The 24,882-nt window shown below is 41.5% G+C and overlaps 1 protein-coding gene across 3 annotated transcripts in view; it reads left to right on the top strand.

Moving 5' to 3' along the window:
- The window catches only part of GAS2 (growth arrest specific 2), a 127,607-nt gene that overhangs the window by 19,519 nt on the left and 83,206 nt on the right, over window positions 1–24,882 (top strand). Inside the window, exons 1-3 of one of the 3 annotated variants that reach the window (XM_077287156.1) lie at window positions 12,193–12,622; window positions 17,216–17,375; window positions 20,776–20,900. In XM_077287156.1, coding sequence (XP_077143271.1) covers window positions 12,551–12,622; window positions 17,216–17,375; window positions 20,776–20,900 — 357 coding nt within the window. In that variant the 5' untranslated portion in view covers window positions 12,193–12,550. Of the gene's footprint in view, window positions 1–12,192; window positions 12,623–17,215; window positions 17,376–20,775; window positions 20,901–24,882 lie in introns of those variants that run through there. The other 2 variants (XM_077287157.1, XM_077287158.1) reach the window with 2 other exon arrangements.

Below are 24,882 nucleotides of genomic sequence, written 5' to 3'. Positions count from 1 at the left end.
TAGTGATGCCTTTTGGTCTTTCTAATGCTCCGTCAGTTTTCCAGTCCTTTATGCATGATATTTTTCGCGATTATTTGGATAAATTTATGATTGTGTATCTGGATGATATTCTGATTTTTTCGGATGACTGGGACTCTCATGTCCAGCAAGTCAGGAGGGTTTTTCAGGTTTTGCGGTCTAATTCTTTGTGTGTGAAGGGTTCGAAGTGTGTTTTTGGGGTACAGAGGATTTCCTTTTTGGGATATATTTTTTCCCCCTCTTCCATTGAAATGGATCCTGTCAAGGTTCAAGCTATTTGTGATTGGACGCAGCCCTCTTCTCTTAAGAGTCTTCAGAAATTTTTGGGCTTTGCTAACTTTTATCGTCGATTTATTGCTGGTTTTTCGGATATTGCTAAGCCATTGACCGATTTGACTAAGAAGGGTGCTGATGTTGCTGATTGGTCCCCTGATGCTGTGGAGGCCTTTCGGGAGCTTAAGCGCCGTTTTTCCTCTGCCCCTGTGTTGCGTCAGCCTGATGTTGCTCTACCTTTTCAGGTTGAGGTCGACGCTTCTGAGATCGGAGCTGGGGCAGTGTTGTCGCAGAAAAGTTCTGACTGCTCCGTGATGAGGCCTTGTGCCTTCTTTTCCCGTAAATTTTCGCCCGCTGAGCGGAATTATGATGTTGGGAATCGGGAGCTTTTGGCCATGAAGTGGGCTTTTGAGGAGTGGCGCCATTGGCTTGAGGGGGCCAGACATCAGGTGGTGGTATTGACTGACCACAAAAATTTGATTTATCTTGAGACCGCCAGGCGCCTGAATCCTAGACAGGCGCGCTGGTCATTATTTTTCTCTCGGTTTAATTTTGTGGTGTCATACCTACCGGGTTCTAAGAATGTTAAGGCGGATGCCCTTTCTAGGAGTTTTGAGCCTGACTCGCCTGGTAACTCTGAGCCCACAGGTATCCTTAAGGATGGAGTGGTATTGTCAGCCGTTTCTCCAGACCTGCGGCGGGCCTTGCAGGAGTTTCAGGCGGAGAGACCTGATCGTTGCCCACCTGATAAACTGTTTGTTCCTGATGATTGGACCAATAGAGTCATCTCTGAGGTTCATTCTTCTGCGTTGGCAGGTCATCCTGGCATTTTTGGTACCAGGGATTTGGTGGCAAGGTCCTTCTGGTGGCCTTCCCTGTCACGAGATGTGCGAGGCTTTGTGCAGTCTTGTGACGTTTGTGCTCGGGCCAAGCCTTGTTGTTCTCGGGCTAGTGGATTATTGTTGCCCTTGCCTATTCCTAAGAGGCCTTGGACGCACATCTCGATGGATTTTATTTCAGATCTGCCTGTTTCTCAGAAGATGTCTGTCATCTGGGTGGTGTGTGACCGTTTTTCTAAGATGGTCCATTTGGTTCCTCTGCCCAAGTTACCTTCTTCTTCCGAGTTGGTTCCTCTGTTTTTTCAAAATGTTGTTCGTTTGCATGGTATTCCTGAGAATATCGTTTCTGACAGAGGGACCCAATTCGTGTCTAGATTTTGGCGGGCATTCTGTGCTAGGATGGGCATAGATTTATCTTTTTCGTCCGCTTTCCATCCTCAGACGAATGGCCAGACCGAGCGGATTAATCAGACCCTGGAGACATATCTGAGGTGTTTTGTGTCTGCTGACCAGGATGATTGGGTTGCTTTTTTGCCATTGGCGGAGTTCGCTCTCAATAATCGGGCCAGCTCTGCCACTTTGGTGTCCCCGTTTTTCTGTAATTCGGGGTTTCATCCTCGATTTTCCTCTGGTCAGGTGGAATCTTCGGATTGTCCTGGAGTGGATGCTGTGGTGGAGAGATTGCATCAGATCTGGGGGCAGGTGGTGGACAATTTGAGGTTGTCCCAGGAGAAGACTCAGCTTTTTGCCAACCGCCACCGTCGTGTTGGTCCTCGGCTTTCTGTTGGGGATTTGGTGTGGTTGTCTTCTCGTTTTGTCCCTATGAGGGTCTCTTCTCCTAAGTTTAAGCCTCGGTTTATCGGCCCGTATAAGATATTGGAGATTCTTAACCCTGTTTCCTTCCGTTTGGACCTCCCTGCATCCTTTTCTATTCATAACGTTTTTCATCGGTCATTATTGCGCAGGTATGAGGTACCGGTTGTGCCTTCCGTTGAGCCTCCTGCTCCGGTGTTGGTTGAGGGTGAGTTGGAGTACGTTGTGGAGAAAATCTTGGACTCTCGTGTTTCCAGACGGAGACTCCAGTATCTGGTCAAGTGGAAGGGATACGGCCAGGAGGATAATTCTTGGGTGAATGCATCTGATGTTCATGCCTCCGATCTGGTTCGTGCCTTTCATAGGGCCCATCCTGATCGCCCTGGTGGTTCTGGTGAGGGTTCGGTGCCCCCTCCTTGAGGGGGGGGGTACTGTTGTGAATTTGGATTCTGGGCTCCCCCGGTGGCTACTGGTGGAATTGAACTGGTGTCTTCATCTTCTCTGTTCACCTGTTCCCATCAAGATGTGGGAGTCGCTATATAACCTTGCTGCTCTGTTAGTTGCTTGCCGGTCAACAATGTTATCAGAAGCCTCTCTGTGCTTGTTCCTGCTCCTAGACAACTACTAGATAAGTTGGACTCTTGTCCATGTTTATTTTTGCATTTTGTTCCAGTTCACAGCTGTAGTTTCGTTACTGTGTCTGGAAAGCTCTTGTGAACGGGAATTGCCACTCTGGTGTTATGAGTTAATGCCAGAGTTTTAAAGTAATTTCTGGATGGTGTTTTTGATAGGGTTTTCAGCTGACCATGAAAGTGTCCTTTCTGTCTTCTGCTATGTAGTAAGTGGACCTCAAATTTGCTAAACCTATTTTCATACTACGTTTGTTATTTCATCTCAACTCACCGCCAATACATGTGGGGGGCCTCTGTCTCCTTTCGGGGTATTTCTCTAGAGGTGAGCTAGGACTAATATTTTCCTCTGCTAGCTTTATTTAGTCCTCCGGCTGGGCTGGGCATCTAGAATCAACGTAGGCATGCTACCCGGCCACTGCTAGTTGTGCGTTAGGTTTAGTTCATGGTCAGCTCAGTTCCCATCTTCCAAGAGCTAGTTCCTATATATGCTTATGCTATGTTCTCTTGCCATTGAGATCATGACAGTCAGTATTATAATAGTTATATTCTTGTATATGGGGGCAGTATTATAGTAGTTATATTCCTGCACATAAAGGGCAGTATTATAGTAGTTATTTTCTTGTACATAGGAGCAGTATTATAGTAATTATATTCTTGTACATATGAAGCAGTATTATAGTAGTTATATTCTTGAACATAGTGGCAGTATTATAGTAGTTATATTCTTGCACATAGAGGGCAGTATTATAGTAGTTATATTGTTGTACATAGGATCAGTATTATAGTAGTTATATTCTTGTACATAGGGGGCAGTATAATAGGAGTTATATTCTTGTACATAGGGGACAGTATTTTAGTAGTTATAGTGGGGCAAAAAAGTATTTAGTCAGTCAGCAATAGTGCAAGTTCCACCACTTAAAAAGATGAGAGGCGTCTGTAATTTACATCATAGTTAGACCTCAACTATGTGAGACAAACTGAGAAAAAAAATCCAGAAAATCACATTGTCTGTTTTTTTATCATTTTATTTGCATATTATGGTGGAAAATAAGTATTTGGTCAGAAACAAAATTTCATCTCAATACTTTGTAATATATCCTTTGTTGGCAATGACAGAGGTCAAACGTTTTCTGTAAGTCTTCACAAGGTTGCCACACACTGTTGTTGGTATGTTGGCCCATTCCTCCATGCAGATCTCCTCTAGAGCAGTGATGTTTTTGGCTTTTCGCTTGGCAACACGGACTTTCAATTCCCTCCAAAGGTTTTCTATAGGGTTGAGATCTGGAGACTGGCTAGGCCATTCCAGGACCTTGAAATGCTTCTTACGAAGCCACTCCTTCGTTGCCCTGGCGGTGTGCTTTGGATCATTGTCATGTTGAAAGACCCAGCCACATTTCATCTTCAATGCCCTTGCTGATGGAAGGAGGTTTGCACTCAAAATCTCACGATACATGGCCCCATTCATTCTTTCATGTACCCAGATCAGTCGTCCTGGCCCCTTTGCAGAGAAACAGCCCCAAAGCATGATGTTTCCACCACCATGCTTTACAGTAGGTATGGTGTTTGATGGATGCAACTCAGTATTCTTTTTCCTCCAAACACGACAAGTTGTGTTTCTACCAAACAGTTCCAGTTTGATTTCATCAGACCATAGGACATTCTCCCAAAACTCCTCTGGATCATCCAAATGCTCTCTAGCGAACTTCAGACGGGCCCGGACATGTACTGGCTTAAGCAGTGGGACACGTCTGGCACTGCAGGATCTGAGTCCATGGTGGCGTAGTGTGTTACTTATGGTAGGCCTTGTTACATTGGTCCCAGCTCTCTGCAGTTCATTCACTAGGTCCCCCCGCGTGGTTCTGGGATTTTTTGCTCACCGTTCTTGTGATCATTCTGACCCCACGGGGTGGGATTTTGCGTGGAGCCCCAGATTGAGGGAGATTATCAGTGGTCTTGAATGTCTTCCATTTTCTAATTATTGCTCCCACTGTTGATTTCTTCACTCCAAGCTGGTTGGCTATTGCAGATTCAGTCTTCCCAGCCTGGTGCAGGGCTACAATTTTGTTTCTGGTGTCCTTTGACAGCTCTTTGGTCTTCACCATAGTGGAGTTTGGAGTCAGACTGTTTGAGGGTGTGCACAGGTGTCTTTTTATACTGATAACAAGTTTAAACAGGTGCCATTACTACAGGTAATGAGTGGAGGAAAGAGGAGACTCTTAAAGAAGAAGTTACAGGTCTGTGAGAGCCAGAAATCTTGATTGTTTGTTTCTGACCAAATACTTATTTTCCACCATAATATGCAAATAAAATGATAAAAAAACAGACAATGTGATTTTCTGGATTTTTTTTTCTCAGTTTGTCTCCCATAGTTGAGGTCTACCTATGATATAAATTACAGACGCCTCTCGTCTTTTTAAGTGGTGGAACTTGCACTATTGCTGACTGACTAAATACTTTTTTGCCCCACTGTATATTGTTGTACATATGAGCAGTATTATAGTAGTTATATTGTTGTACATATGAGCAGTATTGTAGTAGTTATATTCCTGTACATAGGGCAGTATTATGGTAGTTATATTCTTGCACATAGAGGGCAGTATTATAGTAGTTATATTGTTGTACATAGGAGCAGTATTATAGTAGTTATATTCTTGTACATAGGGAGCAGTATTATAGTAGTTATATTGCTGTAAATAGGAGCAGTATTATAGTAGTTATATTCCTGTATATAGGGGACAGTATTATAGTAGTTATATTCTTGTACATAGGGGGCAGTATTTTAGTAGTTATATTGTTGTATATATGAGCAGTATTATAGTAGTTATATTCCTGTACATAGGGCAGTATTATAGTAGTTATGTCCTTTTACATAGGGTGAAGTATTATAGTAGTTATATTCTTGTACATAGGGGACAGTATTATAGTAGGTATATTCCTGTACATAGGGGGCAGTATTATAGTAGTTATATTCTTGTACATAGGAGCAGTATTATAGTAGTTATATTCTTGTACATAGGGGCAGTATTATAGTAGTTATATTCTTGTACATAGGAGCCATAGCCTAGGAAGGGACCATGGATATTGCCCCCCCCCCAGCTACAAATACCAGCTCCCATCTGCCCCTGAAGTGGCGTATCTGTGAGTTCCGGCACTTAGCCTCTCTCTTCCAACTGCCCTGTAGCGGTGGCATATGGGTAATAAGGGGTTAATGTCACCTTTGTATTGTAAGGTGACATTAAGCCCGGTTAGTAATGGAGAGGAGTCATTAAGACACCTATCTATTATTAATCTTATAGTAGTGAAAGACAGCCAGAAAAAAGTATTTTAATATTCTTAATTTCACCATGCTTACAACTTCGCCTAATTCCTGCAATGCCCTCGCTTGCCTGCAAAAAATAAAAAATAATAAACCAACCATATACTCCCTTTCCGCTGTAGTCCAATTAATAACGAGGGTCCCCCGACGATCCCCCCTATAGAACAGTGACATCGGGTGATGTCACCGCTCTATAGGGCCTCCAGTGACACACTGACAGGACACAATGGCTTCTGCAGTGCATCACTGAAGAGGTTACTGTAGTTCATTGCTCTCACTTTATGGCAATGCTGTGTGGGAATTTTCCCACACAGCAGTGCTGGAAGTGACAGTATGAACTATACTGTACTTACAGTGGCGGAGATATACAGTGCGGAAGGATACCTTCCGTCATTGTATCCTGGAGCCCATGGAGAGTAGTCGCATCAGCTAATGTGACAGTTCTCCACGGGGATCATCGTGGGACAATTGTATTAATTGGATTTCTGCAGATCAGGGAGTATATTGTTGGTTTATTATTTTAATATTTTTTTGCAAGAGAATCGATGGCTTCGGGGATTAACTGTAGATGGTATGTGCTCTATGTTGTATGTACTGTATGTCTATGTGTGTATGTGTTTTTGTTTTTTTCACACCTGAACACAATAGCCTGATGATGGGACTATACTGTTCCACTATCTGGCTAGCTGTCACTGTAGCAGGCATAGCCGGATGGGACTAGTAGTCCCATTGGACGATACCTGCCTACATACAGCCCCGCACACACACAGCCCCGCACACACACAGCCCCACGATCCTCGCACAGCCCCGCAATCCCCGCACACAGACACATACAGCCCCGCAGACCACCGCAGACACACACAAACACCCGCACATCTTCCCCACCCACACACTCTCCCTCCTCCCGATCTGAAGCGTTTCTCGCACCCAACTCCGCAGAAAAACCGCAGATCCTGCGGTTTTGCTGTAGATTTGACTGAATCAGTGCAAGTCAATGGATGCAGAATTGCTGCAGATCCGAAGAAATGAATTGACATGATCCTTTCTGCTGCGTTTTTAGTGCGGAATTTTCTGCACAGCATTTTTTTCCCCCATTGATTTACATTGTACTGTAAATCACTTGCGGATCTGCAACGTTTCTGCGGGGAAAAAAACGCTGCAGATCCGAAGGAAATCCGCAACGTGTGCACATAGCCTTAAAATGGCATTTGGCCAATCATTGTGTAAAAGGTGTTGCAGAATTCTGTTGTTCCCCTTAAAAATACGGTTACTTTGAGTTTGCTGTAAACAACAGATGTAACAGTACTGAGTTCGTCTGATGCAGCAAACTTTTATCCTATGTAGCAGAGCTGAATTTGTCAGAAGCATCAGAACCTTACTCTTCAGAAATAGCACAGCTTAATTTTTCAGATGTTAATTTATTTGATGCAGTATAGATGAAATAGTTAATTTAGCACAAAGGGACTGCAGTGCTTACCTGCCCAGGTCTCAGCACTAGTGCACTGTCAGGATGCAGCAAACCCATGTAGTAAAGATGGCGGCGACACAGGTACAAAATACTGAAGCAGCATCCGCTCACAACCTACCAACTCATGGAGGGGGTGATTGCTTAGTGTCTGATTGCACAAAAAAGGCTTGTATAGGGCGCTGGCCACAGGCAGGCAGTGCACAGTGCATTCCCTGTGTGTGACCAGCGCCCTATAAGGCCGGCCTCACACTCAGCGTATGTAAATACGGTCCGTTTTTTATGGCCGTAATATGCAGAAAAGTCCCCAAAATAGTGGTCCGTATGTCATCCGTAGGCAGGGTGTGTCAGCGTATTTTGCGCATGGCATCCTCCGTATGTAATCCGTACGGCATCCGTACTGCGATATTTTCTCGCAGGCTTGCAAAACCGACATCTAATGGATTTATGTGCTCAAATGTTCGTTAAAACATATATACAGTATATATATATATATATATATATATATGTCATTGAGACACATATATATATATTCTGTATTTATATTTAATTCAGCGCGATATATGTGAAAAGCCGGTAATTCAATTGCCGGCTTCTCATTTCTCCTTCCCAAACCCGACAGGATATGAGACATGGTTTACATACAGTAAACCATCTCATATCCCCTTTTTTTTTTGCATATTCCACACTACTAATGTTAGTAGTGTGTATGCGCAAAATTTGGGTGCTGTAGCTGCTAAAATAAAGGGTTAAATGGCGGAAAAAATTGGCGCGGGCTCCCACGCAATTTTCTCCGCCAGAGTGGTGAAGCCAGTGACTGAGGGCAGATATTAATAGCCAGGAGAGGGTCCATGGTTATTGGCCCCCCCGGCTACAAACATCTGCCCCCAGCCACCCCATAAAAGGCACATCTGGAAGATGCGCCTATTCTGGCACTTGGCCACTCTCTTCCCACTCCCGTGTAGCGGTGGGATATGGGGTAATGAAGGGTTAATGTCACCTTGCTATTGTAAGGTGACATTTAGCCAGATTAATAATGGAGAGGCGTCAATTATGTCACCTATCCATTATTAATCCAATTGTATGAAAGGGTTAAAAACACACACACACATTATTAAAAAGTATTTTAATGAACTAAACACACAGGTTGTTTTAATATTTTATTGCTCTCTCAATCCACCTGAAGACCCTCGCTCTGCAAAATAATAAACCAACAATATACATACCTTCTGTTGATCTGTCACGTCCCACGAAGTAAATCCATCTGAAGGGGTTAAATCATTTTACAGGCAGGAGCTGTGCTAAAGCACTCGCTCGTGCCTGTAAACCCCGGGTACTGAAAGGAAAGCTGGGTGATCTGTACTTACATTGAGTCGCGGTGAGGCGCCCTCTGCTGGATGAACTCATATGAACTCGAGCGTGGGAACTTTTCCAAGGCTCCAGTTCATGAGGACATCCAGCAGAGGGCGCCTCACCGTGACTCAATGTAAGTACAGATCACCCAGCTTTCCTTTCAGTACCCGGGGTTTACAGGCACGAGCGAGTGCTTTAGCACAGCTCCTGCCTGTAAAATGATTTAACCCCTTCAGATGGATTTACTTCGTGGGACGTGACAGATCAACAGAAGGTATGTATATTGTTGGTTTATTATTTTGCAGAGCGAGGGTCTTCAGGTGGATTGAGAGAGCAATAAAATATTAAAACAACCTGTGTGTTTATTTCATTAAAATACTTTTTAATAATGTGTATGTGTTTTTTTAACCCTTTCATACAATTGGATTAATAATGGATAGGTGACATAATTGACGCCTCTCCATCATTAATCTGGCTTAATGTCACCTTACAATAGCAAGGTGACATTAACCCTTCATTACCCCATATCCCACCGCTACACGGGAGTGGGAAGAGAGTGGCCAAGTGCCAGAATAGGCGCATCTTCCAGATGTGCCTTTTCTGGGGTGGCTGGGGGCAGATGTTTGTAGCCGGGGGGGGCCAATAACCATAGACCCTCTCCTGGCTATTAATATCTGCCCTCAGTCACTGGCTTTACCACTCTGGCGGAGAAAATTGCGCGGGAGCCCACGCCAATTTTTTCCGCCATTTAACCCTATATTTTAGCAGCTACAGCACCCAAATTTTGCACATACACACTACTAACATTAGTAGTGTGGAATATGCAAAAAAAAAGGGATATGAGATGGTTTACTGTATGTAAACCATGTCTCATATCCTGTCGGGTTTGTGAAGGAGAAATGAAAAGCCGGCAATTGAATTACCGGCTTTTCACTAACACCGCTGCGTATTTCTCACAAGTCACACTGCTGGTCCGTGTGGAATCCGTATTTTTCTCGCCCCCATAGACTTTCATTGGCGATTTTTTTTGCGCAATACGGTGACAAACGCAGCATGCTGCGATTTTCTACGGCCGTACAAGACCGTATATTACGGATGCGTAATATACGGCAGATAGGAGCTGGGCCATAGAGATTCATTGGGCCGTGTGTAATGCGAATTTTACGGACGTAGTTTATGCGCTCATACGTCCGTAAAACTCGCTAGTGTGAGGCCGGCCTCAGCCTCTTTTGTGCAATCAGACACTAAGCAATCACCTCCTCCATAAGTTGCTATGCTGTGAGCCGTTGCCTCTTCCATATTTTGCACCTATATTGCCGCCATCTTTATCGCATGAGTTTGCTGCATGTTGAGAGTGCACTAGTTCTGAGACCTGGGCAGGTAAGCACTGCAGTCCTTTTGTGCTGTATTAATTCGTGAAGGATTTTTAGTCCTCTATTGCGGTTTTTCATAGATGAAACATTCCAATAATGCAGCGCAGTGGTGTAACTTGAAGCTCATGGGCCCCAGTGCCAAATGTCCTGCGGGGTCCCAAATTAATGCAGATTTTTTAATAGTATTGTTTTTTCATATCGGCCAAAGAGACTTTGGGGCCCCTTTACGTTGGAGTGCCCAGGTGTGATTGCAGCCATTGTACCTATTGTTGTTATGCCCCTAAAAGCAGAGTTCGCTTGGTAAGATGTAGCAGAGTTTTGTTTTTCAGATTAGCATTTAGTTCCAACACAGCTTTTCAGATGGTTTTTTTACCGTGCAGAAACGCTGCAGATCAATGTAAATCAATGAAAAAAAAAATGCTGTGCTAATGGTGCGGAAAATTCTGCGCGGAAACGCTGCGGATTAAGGCCGTGTGCACACTTTGCGTTTTTTTTATATAAAAACGCATAAAAAAACATACACATGCATCCTATCATTTAGAATGCATTCTGCAATTTTTGTGCACATGATGTGTCTTTTTCCGCGAAAAAAATGCATCGCGGTAAAAAACGCAGCATGTTCATTAATTTTGCGTTTTTTCGCGTTTTTCCCGCTATATAATGCATTGGGAAAGCTCCGGGAAAAAACGTGAAAAAAACGCGGTAAAAACATGAAAAAAACGCATGAGGTTTTCTTGCAGGAAATGTCCGGTTTTCTTCAGGAATTTTCTGCAAGAAATTCTTACGTGTGCACATACCGTCACATGAGGAACAGGAGGAGCACTGCCAGAGCCCTGCAAAATGACCCCCAGCAGGCCACAAATGTGCATGTGTCTGCACAAACGGTTAGAAACCGACTCCATGAGGATGGTCTGAGTGCCCGACGTCCACAGATGGGGGTTGTGCTCACAGCCCAACACCATGCAGGATGCTTGGCATTTGCCACAGAACACCAGGATTGGCAAGTTCGCCACTGGCGCCCTGTGCTCTTCACAGATGAAAGCAGGTTCACACTGAGCACATGTGACAGACGTGACAGAGCCTGGAGACGCCATGGAGAGCGATCTGCTGCCTGCAACATCCTTCAGCATGACCGGTTTGGCAGTGGGTCAGTAATGGTGTGGGATGGCATTTCTTTGGAGGGTCGCACAACCCTCCATGTGCTCGCCAGAGGTAGCCTGACTGCCATTAGGTACCGAGATGAGATCCTCAGACCCCTTGTGAGACCATATGCTGTTGCGGTTGGCCCTGGGTTCCTCCTAATGCAGGACAATGCCAGACCTCATGTGGGTGGAGTGTGTCAGCAGTTCCTGCAAGATGAAGGCATTGAAGCTATGGACTGGCCCGCCCGTTCCCCAGACCTGAATCCGAATGAGCACATCTGGGACACCATGTCTCGCTCCATCCACCAACGTCTCGTTGCACCACAGACTGTCCAGGAGTTGGCGGATGCTTTAGTTCAGGTCTGGGAGGAGATCCCTCAGGAGACCATCCACTGCCTCATCAGGAGCATGCCCAGGCATTGTAGGGAGGTCATACAGGCACGTGGAGGCCACACACATTACTGAGCATCATTTCCTTGTCATGAGGCATTTCCAATGAAGTTGGATCAGCCTGTAATTTGATTTTCCACTTTGATTTTGAGCATCATTCCAAATCCAGACCTCCATGGGATATTAGTTGTGATTTACATTGATACATATGTTTTATTGTTCTGAACACATTCCACTATGCAATGAATAAAGATTTGCAACTGGAATATTTCAGAGATATCTAGGATGTGGGATTTTAGTGTTCCCTTTGTCATTTAGCACAACCTTAGGAAATCTTGCAGTGTTTTATCTGTTATTTTTATAGGATTTATGTCAAACCTCCAATATTGCCACAGATTTATCAATTTGTTTGCAATACTTTGGAAAACAACCTGTTGATGAAAACTTTGGTAGCAGAATGGGGGGGAGGTGAGGTAGCAGAGCTGCAACATTGTCATAAACCTCACTCCATCTTTTGAGTAAACAGTTCAATGCCAAACTCTTCTCTGCTACATGTGTGATACTAAGTTTTCTTCTTTTCTGTTGACTTGCTATCTGGTGAGAGGCCATTGTGTGACCAAAATCTCCGCTGATGTGAGAGCAAAAGACAAGGATGAGTGGTTTGCAGCCTGTGACCCAGATTCTCGCAGTTATTGTGTGAGCAGATGAGGACTGATGACTTTACTGGCAAAACACAAAACCCCGTCCTGTGCCCGAAAAAAAAAAAAAGAAGGTTGTCTCTGTAGTCACATAAGAAGCTCAGTGTTCAGAATGGGGAGGGGGGACCCTGCAGTTTGTTGAAAGTGTTACATGCCATTAGGTCCAGTGTAAACCATCCAGGCTAAAATTCTTCTACCTGACAATGGCTCTCTCAGGGCGAGAGGTGTTCTTACTTTAATGGGTGAAAAAAGGAGAACAGAAAGCAAAGCAGAGAGCAGATCCTGCCAGGAGCGAGTGCGGAAGGACGAGGTAAGAGGAGAACGCCGGTGATACATTGTGTTCCATGAGCGGTAAATATTTACACTAAATGTATCTGTATGTTCAGATTCCATATAGATGTAGCAGAGCTGAGCTTGTCAATGCCATCCATGCTCCTCTTGTGCTTTCTGATCACTCATTGAGCCTTGCAGTAGGCTATCATCCGCACACTGAGTCTTTTTCGCTGAGTTTTTGAAGAGGAAACTGAACAGAAACTTCAAGTTTTCTTGGAGAGTATGGAGAATTTAGAGAGATTCCGCTCCAAAACTCCTTAAAAACTCTGCATGCACAGACTTGGATGGGAAGCCCCCCTGGAGAGGATTCGGTACTAGCTTTACCTCCAGGTCTATGGGTTAAATCACACTTAGGCTGCCGTCACACTAGCAGTATTTGGTCAGTATTTTACATCAGTATTTGTAAGCCAAAACCAGGAGTGGAACAAATAGAGGAAAAGTATAATAGAAACATATGCACCACTTCTGCATTTATCACCCACTCCTGGTTTTGGCTGAGAAATACTGATGTAAAATACTGACCAAATACTGCTAGTGTGACGGCAGCCTAAATGTGATGGATGATGCAGGGCTGAGTTTGTTTTATACAGTTTTATCTTTGGACTGTAGAATGAAATGACATTTTGTCTGCTATATCTGTATATTAGATGTAGCAGAGTTGAACTGTGTTTGTTTATATGACAAATTTGATATCAGATAGATAGATTTGTATGGGTCTGTGTATGTGGAGATGAGTTTGTCATTTCTTTTAGGCCACATTCACATAGTCAGTATTTGTAAGGAGTGGGTGATAAATACAGAAGTGGTGACGAGTTTCTATTATACTTTATACTGACCACATACTGAACGTGTGACCGTGGCCTAAGGATAATTTATCGAGTTGACCTGTAACATTTTGGAAAAGCATAGATAACACACTCTAATATCACCACGAAGTAGTAGAGCCGAGTTTATCTGTGACCTTCCATATGACTGCAGGGTATTAACGTATTTTGGTTCCCTTCATTCGGCACTGCTGCACCAACATATAATGTTCTATAAATCTGCATAAATCAGGGGGCTGTGAATGTCATTTGTGAGATCTCAATTTGTAGAATTTAGGGTAAACTTACTACATTTGCTCAAAAAAAGAAAATGACCTATTTTTTCTACATGACACATAGTAATTTTTAGATGTAGGAGAGATGAGTTTGTTGCACCAAGTTTTTATGCATGTCTAAAAAAGCTGAATATTGCCAGGGCAGAAGTCCGAAAACATCCAAAGTGACTCCATCTGCGTCATTAAAGTGAATGGCACCATCAGGGGTCTGAGGAGGTTCTTGTCGAAATGCTGTTTTTTGGCAATTCCGACACAAACCCCATTATAGTGTTCGGGGCAGAACACTGAATGTGCAGGAACATAGCACACTTTGCAATGCTTTATCTGTGATTTTACATGGGACTGCAAGTGAACCCCAAACGACACAATAGCAAGCTCAGCTCTGCTGGATCTCCATAGTAAATAGACTAATGGTCGTCCGGTGTTCTGCGACGTTATGTAATTTTATTGTACAATTATCGGGTTATAATGGTTTCCGCAGATCTGGCGCTTGTTAATGATTGGAGTGAGAATTTGTAGAGCGGTCATTACTGTCACTCAGAGAATTGTGACCGGGACTGTTAGAAGGCGAGAACAAAGATTTACAGGGAACCGACGAGCAATAAACAGACGGTTTTGGAATAATTTCATTAATTTAATTTTAGAGGAAACTTCCGTACATAGATGTGAACAGAACGGAATGAATGACCAGGGGGTGCGGGACCTTTAATTAAATTTGATATAGTCATAAAGTTTCGTCTCAGGGCCAGTTTATACCTTACATTAGGAGAACTGCAACTATCGACCTTCCTATTCTTTGCATTACTGCTTTACAGCTGCCCAGTGTAATACAAGAGCTGTTTATGGTAGTCTGTGAATGGAGTAAGAACCCAAAACCTGATTTTTTTTGCTCAATTGATATAATACAGACTGTTACAAAGTACATGCATTATATAGGGCACTGCCATAATTAGTTCATCTTTCTGAATATTGCTGAGTGTCAACTATTCCATTTTTAGGTCCCAATTTCTGTACTGATAATCCTTATAGTAAATTTGTATAAGGGTAGCATTATAAATGATATCATTCTGGCCACCTGCAGTCACCACTAGAGGGAGCTCACTGCATATGGATTTATACAGTAGAGCTGGGTATATCTGTATGTAGTGAGCTCCCCCTGGTGGTGGCTCTGGTTAACGGCTATGACATTATAGTAGGGTAACAAAATCTGTAATCTAGCTATCTCTCTGTACCCAGTAAATGCTCTCCTGATATTCACAGATTTGGCCATAATTTGGTGTTAGAGTAATTTATACAGGTGCTTCTCACAAAATTAGAATAACATCAAAAAGTTAATTTATTTCAGTTCTTCAATACAAAAAGTGAAACTCATATATTATATAGCGTCATTACAAACACAGTGATCTATTTCACTTGTTTATTTCTGTTAATGTTGATGATTATGGCTTACAACCAATGAAAACCCAAAAGTCATTATCTCAGTAAAATAGAATACTTTATAACATCAGCTTGAAAAATGATTTTAAAATCAGAAATGTTGGCCTACTGAAATGTATGTTTAGTAAATGCACTCAGTACTTGGTTGGGGCTCCTTTTGCATCAATTACTGCATCAATGCGGCGTGGCATGGAGGCGATCAGTCTATGGTACTGCTGAGGGGTTATGGAAGCCCAGGTTGCTTTGATAGCAGCCTTCAGCTCGTCTGCATTGTTGGGTCTGGGGTCTCATCTTCCTCTTGACAATACTCCATAGATTCTCTATGGGGTTAAGGTCAGGCAAGTTTGCTGCCAATCAAGCACAGTGATACTGTTGTTTGTAAACCAGGTATTGGTACTTTTGGCAGTGTGGACAGGGGCCAAGTCCTGCTGGAGAATGACATTTCCATACCCAAATAGCTTGTCGGCAGAGGGAAGCATGAAGTGCTCTAAAATTTCCTGGTAGACGGCTGCGCTGACTTTGGTCTTGATAAAACACAGTGGACCTACACCAGCAGATGACATGGCTCCCCAAACCATCACTGATTGTGGAAACTTCACACTAGACCTCCAGCAGCTTGGATTGTGGCCTCTCCACTCTTTCCAGACTCTGGGACCTTCATTTCCAAATGAAATCCAAAATTTATTTTCATCTGAAAACAAACCTTGGACCACTGACAACAGTCCAGTTCTTTTTCTCCTTGGCCCAGGTAAGACGTTTTTGGCGTTGTCTATTGGTCATGAGTGGCTTGACACAAGGAATGCGACACTTGTAGCCCATGTCCTGGACACGTCTGTGTGTATCTGCTCTTGAAGCAATGTCTCCAGCAGCAGTCCACTCCTAGTGAATCTCCCCCAAATTTTTCAATGGCATTTTCTTAACAATCCTTTTCAGGCTGCGGTTATCCCGGTTGCTTGTGCACCTTTTTCTACCACACTTTTTCCTTCCACACAACTTTCCATTAATATGCTTGGATACAGCACTCTGTGAACTGCCAGCTTCTTTAGCAATGACCTTTTGTGGCTTACCCTCCTTGTGGAGTGTATCAGTGACTGCCTTCTGGACATCTGTCAGGTCAGGAGTCTTCCCCATGATTGTGGAGCCTACTGAAACAGACTAAGGGACCTTTTTAAAAGCTTAGGAAGCCTTTGCAGGTGTTTTTTGTTAATTATTCTAATTTACTGAGATAATGACTTTTGGGTTTTCTTTGGCTGTAAGCCATAATCATCAACATTAACAGAAATAAACACGTGAAATAGATCACTCTGTTTGTAATGACTCTATATAATATATGAGTTTAACTTTTTGTATTGAAGAACTGAAATTAACTTTTTGATGATTTTCTACTTTAGTGAGAAGCACTTGTACTGTACAGCTGGGCAGTGTTAAGTGTCTGGGTTTCAGACTGTGTCTATGCACCATAATAATTATTTAAAGGGACACTCCAGTTTTATATAAAGATTATTGCACTAGGAAAACTTCTGCAACTTTCTAAAATACTTTGGTCTTCAAGCACTCTTCACCAGTTTTCTGACATAAAACTGCATGAAATGCTGCAAAAGCTGAATGACTTTTAGCGTTTTTGTGCTAGTGAGTGGAACTTTTCTGGGATGAGATGTGTTCAAACGCGCATGAAAAAAAATAATCATTATTTACACAAAAAAAGTGGCATAAGTTGCGGCATTAGGGTGCCTCAGACCCCCACTGGTCTTCATTTCTTGTAGGGGCGCAGGGGATTTATATGAATTTGGTGCATCTTGCTCCAGAGCAGCACAATGAATGCCAGTCTTGATGAATCAGGGTTTTTCTAATTCACTTTCTCACCATTTTTCAAGATCAGCTTGCTGTCAGTGAATGGAAAATATATATTATATACAGAAGTCAGTTCAGCCTATTCCAGATTAATTTTAACACATATGCAAAGCTTGGAAACAAGCATTAAACTCTAGCACCACTAACATGTTCTTATCATTCCTTCGGTCCTGTTTGTGGCAGACATTTTCCAGAACGATGATGTGCACCACATTAAGCCCAGCAGCTCGGGGGCCGGGCCTTTCCGACATGCACCAATACAGCCAGTGGCTGGCCATCCGCCATGAGGCCAATCTGCTTCCCATGAAAGAAGACTTGGCGCTGTGGCTGACAAACATGCTGGGTAAGAGTTGGCACAGCGCTTTATGAATTCTTTACCACTGCATTGCCAAAAAAATTCGTTTAAACAGATCTGTAATTAAGTATTTATTCTTTTCATATATAGAAATAATAAGTTCAAGTCTGTTTTTTTTTATATATGAAGCAGTACATTGCCCAATATATAAAAGAATACAACTAATATAATACTGCTTCTATGTACAAGAAAATAACTGCTATAATTCTGCCCCTATGTACAAGAATATTACTACTATAATACTGCTTCTATGTACAAGAAAATAACTGCTATAATTCTGCCCCTATGTACAAGAATATTACTACTATAATACTGCTCCTATGCACAAGAATATAACTACTATAATACTTCTCCTATGCGCAAGAATATAACTACTATAATACTGCCCCTATGTACAAGAATATAACTACTATAATACTGCCCCTATGTACAAGAATATGACTACTATAATACTGTCCCTATGTACAAAAATATAACTACTATAATACTGCCCCTATGTACAAGAATATAACTACTATAATACTGCCCCTATGTACAAGAATATAACTACTATAATACTGCCATTATGTACAAGAATATAACTACTATAATACTGCTCCTATGTGCAAGAATATAACTACTATAATACTGCCCCTATGTACAAGAATATTACTACTATAATACTGCTCCTATGTACAAGAATATAACTACTATAATACTGCTCCTATGTGCAAGAATGTAACTACTATAATACTGCCCCTATGTGCAAGAATATAACTACTATAATACTGCTCCTATGTACAAGAATATAACTACTATAATACTGCCCCTATGTGCAAGAATATAACTACTATAATACTGCTCATATGTACAGGAATAGAACTGATATAATACTGCTCCTATGTACAAGAATATAACTACTATAATACTGCCCCTATGTACAAGACTATAACTACTATAATACTGCCCCTATGTACAAGAATATAACTACTAGAATACTGCCCCTATGTACAAGAATATGACTACTATAATACTGCCCCTATGTACAAGAATATAACTACTATAATACTGCTCCTATGTGCAAGAATGTAACTACTATAATACTGCCCCTATGTGCAAGAATATAACTACTATAATACTGCCCCTATGTACAAGAATATTACTACTATAATACTGCCCCTATGTGCAAGAATATAACTACTATAATACTGCTCCTATGTACAAGAATATAACTACTATAATACTGCCCCTATGTGCAAGAATATAACTACTATAATACTGCTCATATGTACAGGAATAGAACTGATATAATACTGCTCCTATGTACAAGAATATGACTACTATAATACTGCCCCTATGTACAAGAATATAACTACTAGAATACTGCCCCTATGTACAAGAATATAACTACTATAATTCTGCCCCCTATGTACAAGAATATAACTACTATAATACTGCCCCTATGTACAAGACTATAACTACTATAATACTGCTCCTATGTACAAGAATATAACTACTATAATTCTGCCCCCTATGTACAAGAATATAACTACTATAATACTGCCCCTATGTATAAGACTATAACTACTATAATACTGCTCCTATGTACAAGAATATAACTACTATAATACTGCCCCTATGTACAAGAATATAACCACTATAATACTGCCCCTATGTACAAGAATATAACTACTATAATTCTGCCCCCTATGTACAAGAATATAGCTACTATAATACTTCCCCCTATGTAAACAAAGCAGTAAATCCTATGTGACCCCATTGTTAGCCTAAATTTACTGTTCTGTTCTGTGGCTTCTCCAACCAACCATATGGCTGTGACAGCCCATTATTTTTTTGGTTAATATATGGAGTTGTCACACTGAGACACTATACTGACAGTTTAGCCAGGGTAGCTCTGCTGATCTGGCTTTTAGTCCATCACATATTCTGCCGTCTCATCCACTATGTGTCCTTGTGTATAGTGTTGGTTCTTTATGAGAGCCTTAATGTATTTTCCATTTTGCACTTTCCTCTGGCTCGGCGCGGACTCCTCATTTGCGCTAATATAGGTGACCTGTAAAATATGTCAGGGCTCTGGTTTAGAAACTCGGTACAACCTTCTACAGCCATAAAGAATGGCAAATTGAAAGCTGACACCTAATATATTTTTCATTGGTTACAGATGTTCAGAGCAAAAGTAATTTATTCTCTGAGAGCTCAGACAGAGGAGAAGGCAGAGCTAACATGTACAAAGAAAGTTATAACTTTGTATGGCCCATGCCAACAAATTGTATCATTTCCCCTATATGAGGGGAACAAGAGATCGCTTGGTACAAGAGGCTTACAAAAGTCATGAATCCTAATGTTATCTGCATAGCGGTATTATATAAACATTATCTATCTATCTATCTATCTATCTATCTATCTATCTATCTATCTATCTATCTATCTATCTATCTATCATTGAGGCCAAAAGTTTTGAAACTGATACATTTTTGTTTGCTGATTTTAGATCTTTTAGTCGGAAGCTCGTATGGTTAAATATAATTAACATTTCATAAGTTTTTACACTTTTATTGACAAATACATCAAGTTTATACAAAAACTCACTAGTTACAATGTTGATTTTTATTTTTCAAGTCTTTTGCCCTTTGTCCTGGCAGCTGGACCAAATCCTGAGTGATGACACATTCTTACCTAATCTGTCCTTGGAGTTTATAACAATTTCCGGGTTTTGTTTGTCCACCTACTTTTTGAGGATTGACCACAAGTTATTAATGGTGTTGAGATCTGGAGAGTATCTTGCCCATGGTCCCAAAATGTCAATGTTTTGCTCACTGAGCCACTTTTGACTTGTGACATGGTCTCCATCATGCTGGAAAAGGTATCGTCAAATTTCTCCTGGATTGTTGGGAGAAGTTCCTCTTGGAAGATATTTAGACCCCATTCTTTATTCATGGCCATGTTCTCAGCCAAAAGTATGAGAAAGCCCTAAACACACACACACACACACATACACATGAATCCATGGATGAAAAGACTCTACATGAATGGTCTCAGGATGCATTTTACTGTTGGCAGAAACAAGGCTCCCTTATTCTAGTCCAGACAGTTCTAGATCAGTGTCCCCCCAACTCCAGTCCTCAAGACCCACCAACAGATCACGTTTTCAGGATTTCCATAGTATTGCACGAGTGATCGATTTATCAGGTGGTGTCCTGCTAAGGAAAGCTTGAAAACCTGATCTGCTGGTGGATCTGTAGGACTGGAGCTGGGAACCCTGATCTAGCACCAGTCTGAAGGTGGCTTCATCAGAGAAACTAACTTTATCCCGATCCTTTGGAGTCCAACTTCCTCCGATGAAGAACTTTGTAGGTAAATATGTTTGACCTCTAAGTTTTCTTGGCAGGGAAGGAGGTAACGGCGGAGACGTTTCTGGAGAAACTGGATAATGGGGCCTTACTCTGTCTGCTGGCAGAGACTCTACAGGGTAAATTTCAAGAGAAGCTTATAGAAACCCAGAAGACTTACAAGGTGAGTGGTCTTCACATCTTATCACCTAATGAAGGTGGAGGTAGCCTAATGATATATCATCACTATCTCATCATTATCTGACCAGTGGGATCCAGACAGCTGGGGCCCCCATCATTTCCAAGAATTAAAGGGCCACATAAATGTGCAAAGTGTAGTAACCCTGTTGGATTTTTCCTACACAGACTCGCTAGTTTCTACCATTCACCCAAACCGGCCTCTATTATAATGATTGGGAGCCGCACACCCAGTATCTTCTGGAAAATTGCGGGTCCAACCACTAACAATGTGATATCAGTGTCCTTGGTTTATAAACTCCCATATTTGTTGTGTCCAGCCTTTTGTAGGTCCTTCTCCATGATATGTGCTCATGTAACAAGTATGATGGCATGTATATATTTGTACAGTGGGGAAAATAAGTATTTGATACACTGCCAATTTTCCCACCTACAAAGAATGGAGAGGTCTGTAATTTTTATCGTAGGTCCACTTCATCTGTAAGAGACAGAATCTAAGGATACATTGTTTAATTCTTAAATAATTAAATTGCATTTTATTGCATGAAATAAGTATTTGATCACCGACCAACCGGCAAGAATTCTGTCTCACAGACCTGTAAGATTTTCTTTAAGAAGCCTCCTACTCTGCACTCATTACCTGTATTAATTGCCCCTGTTTGAACTCGTTACCTGTATAAAAGACACCTGTCCACACACTCAATCACACTCCAACCTCTCCACCATGGCCAAGACCAAAGAGCTGTCTATATTAAGTTCTGTTTTTCTATTGTATCAAATACTTATTTCATTATGTAAAAATCATGCCTCTTATTTTATGCTTCTTATTTTTAGCTCTCCCAGTTGAAGTGTGCCTACGATTAAAATTACAGCCCTCTCCATTCTTTGTAGGTGGGAAAATCGGCAGTGTATGAAATACTTATTTTCCCCACTCTGTGTGCATATATATTTTTGTGTTCACATTATTGTGTTTGCTTATGTGTGGTGTACAGTATATACAGAATGTAAAAAAATAGATGTTAATAGTTTATTTTCATCAATTAAAAAATACAGTGTGAAATAACAAGAGAAATATAAACCGGATCAGTATTTGGTGAGTGTCTTTTGCCATCATCAGTTCCTGGTCACTTGCACTCTGTTTTTGTGAGTTTTTTTCCAAACATCTTGGAGCAATAACCCCAGATCTTCTGTGTATGAGGCTTGTGCAAATCCTTCTGTCTCGTGTGATCCCACACAGACTGGATGTTGAGATCAGGACTCTGTGGGGGCCAAATCATCACTTCTAGGACTTCTTGTTCTTTATAACTTTGCAGATACTTTGTAATGACATTGGCTGCATATTTGGGGTCACTACATTATACATTTGGAGCCAACAAAATGGCTCCATGGTGGTATTACTTGATGGATGAGGATCTGCTTGTATTTCTCAGCATTGAGGCCACCAAGACCTGGACCATATTGAGAATGATGGACACAATGGTCAGGCGAGGAAACGTAGAGCCGCAGATGAAAGACGCATTGTGCTTACATCCCTTCAAAATCAGGTGTCCAGCAATGTAATCAGCTCAGAAGTGGCAGAAAACGGTGGGACCAAGCTGCACCCATCTACTGTTTGTAGAAGTCTGGTCAAAAATGGTCTTTCTGGAAGAATTGCAGCCAAAAATCAGACCTTCCACATAGAAACAAGATCAAGTGAGTCAACTAGGCACAAAAATATAGAACCTGGGGTGCAGAAAAATGGCAGCAGGTGCTCCGGACTGATGAGTAAAATGTGAAATATTAGGCTGGAACAGAAGGCAGTTCGTCCTCTGGAGGATGGTGAGTGGCATCATAATGGGGGTCTGCAGGAACAGTAAGGCATGGTGGAGGGTCCCGTAGGTATGTGGCCGCATTTTAGCAAATGGAGATGGACATTTGGTCAGGATTAATGGTATCCTCCATGCTGAGAAACACAAGCAGATAATTATCCATCATGTAATACCATCAAGGAGGCATCTGATGGGCTCCTAACTTATTCTTCAGCTGGACAACGACCCCATACATCCAGCCAATATCATTAAGAGCGAGGAGTCGTGGAGGTGATGATCCGACCCTCGCAGAGCCCCGATCTCACATCATCCATTGTGTCTGGGATCACATGAAGAGAGAAGGATTTGCACAAGCCTCCTACCCAGAAGATCTGTGGTTAGTTCTCCAAGATGTTTGGAACAACCTCCTCCCAAGTTCCTTCAAAAACTGTGTACAGAGAAGAACTGATGAAGGAGAAGGGCGGTCACCAAATATTGATGCGATTTAGATTTCTTCATTCACTTTTGCATTTTCTTAATTGATAAAATATTATCTTTTAACACTTCAGGTTCTTACTTTGTAGCATTTTTTTTCTCACCTGTCTAAAACTTTTTCTCAGTACTGTACCTGTGTTCAGCGTATTGTGTATGCGCGTTACTATGTTTCTGTTTACATGCATTTGTGTACATTTCTGGAGGCCCGTGGTTGTATGTAAGGATCTGGTAACTATACGTCTATGTATTTGTATTGTGCACGGTTGCTGGTGATGTATTTTTGTGTCTGCACTGATATGTTTATGTCTCTGTGTCAGCATGTGTGATGGCGTAGACTGGCTCAATAATGCCAAGCAGCAGCTGCAAAGCACATATTAGGATGCAGAGAAACAGAGGAATCCTGGTTACATATAATTATGGAGAGAATTCTGTTACTGCCCGATCAGAAAGGAAATGTTCCCCGCATTGGCCACAATCTGCGGCTCCTGATGACACCGTTCCAAGTGAAGGTTGAACTTTGTAAAGTTCTCTGACCTTCTGCAGCCCAGACGTGACGTGTAATACTGATAAATAACCCTCAGAAAACTTCTGCACAGATGAGAGGAAAAACTTATATTGTTTTATAACTGGTTGCCGTGATCTTTGTGGAACGTCAGGAATGTGCGTGAATGAGGAGCAATCGTAGAGATGATTATCAGGAGGAAATATGGGTCAATACGTTACATGGTCTACATACTGTGCTCTTTATATCATACACTGTACGTACTGCGATGAGCTGTAATTATGTGATATGTTATATAACGGTTTTATGTCTTCTTTATATTTTATGAAAATGCAAAAATACTGCGGAAAAAAGCTACGTACCTTTTACAGAATTTTTTGTTATTGTTTATTGCACATTGGAGCAGCATTATAGTAGTTATATTCTTGTACATAGGAGCAGTATTATAGTAGTTATATTCTTGTACATAGGGGCAGCATTATAGTAGTTATATTCTTGTACATAGGGGCAGCATTATAGTAGTTATATTCTTGTACATGGGGCAGTATTATAGTAGTTATATTCTTGTACATAAGTGCAGTATTATAGTAGTTATATTCTTGTATATGGGGGCTGTATTACAGTAGTTATATTCTTGTACATAGGGAGCAGTATTATAGTAGTTATATTCTTGTACATAGGAGCAGTATTATAGTAGTTATATTCGTGTACATAGGAGCAGTATTATAGTAGTTATATTCTTGTACATAAGTGCAGTATTATAGTAGTTATATTCTTGTACATGGGGGCAGTATTATAGTAGTTATATTCTTGTACATAGGGGCAGTATTATAGTAGATATATTCTTGCACATAGGAGCAGTATTATAGTAGTTATATTCTTGTACATAGGGGGCTGTATTATAGTAGTTATATTCTTATACATAGGAGCAGTATTATAGTAGTTATATTCTTGTACATAGCGGGCAGTATTATAGTAGTTATATTCTTGTACATAGGATCAGTATTACAGTAGTTCTGTTCTTGTACATAGAGGCAGTATTATAGTAGTTATATTCTTGCACATAGGAGCAGTATTATAGTAGTTATATTCTTGTACATAGGGAGCAGTATTATAGTAGTTATATTCTTATACATAGGAGCAGTATTATAGTAGTTATATTATTGTATATAGGAGCAGTATTA

This window comes from Ranitomeya variabilis, chromosome 2 (assembly GCF_051348905.1).
Source record: "Ranitomeya variabilis isolate aRanVar5 chromosome 2, aRanVar5.hap1, whole genome shotgun sequence".
Classification (NCBI taxonomy): domain Eukaryota; kingdom Metazoa; phylum Chordata; class Amphibia; order Anura; family Dendrobatidae; genus Ranitomeya; species Ranitomeya variabilis.
Note: the sequence above shows the minus strand (reverse complement) of the source record. Positions and strands in the feature narration are given on the sequence as shown.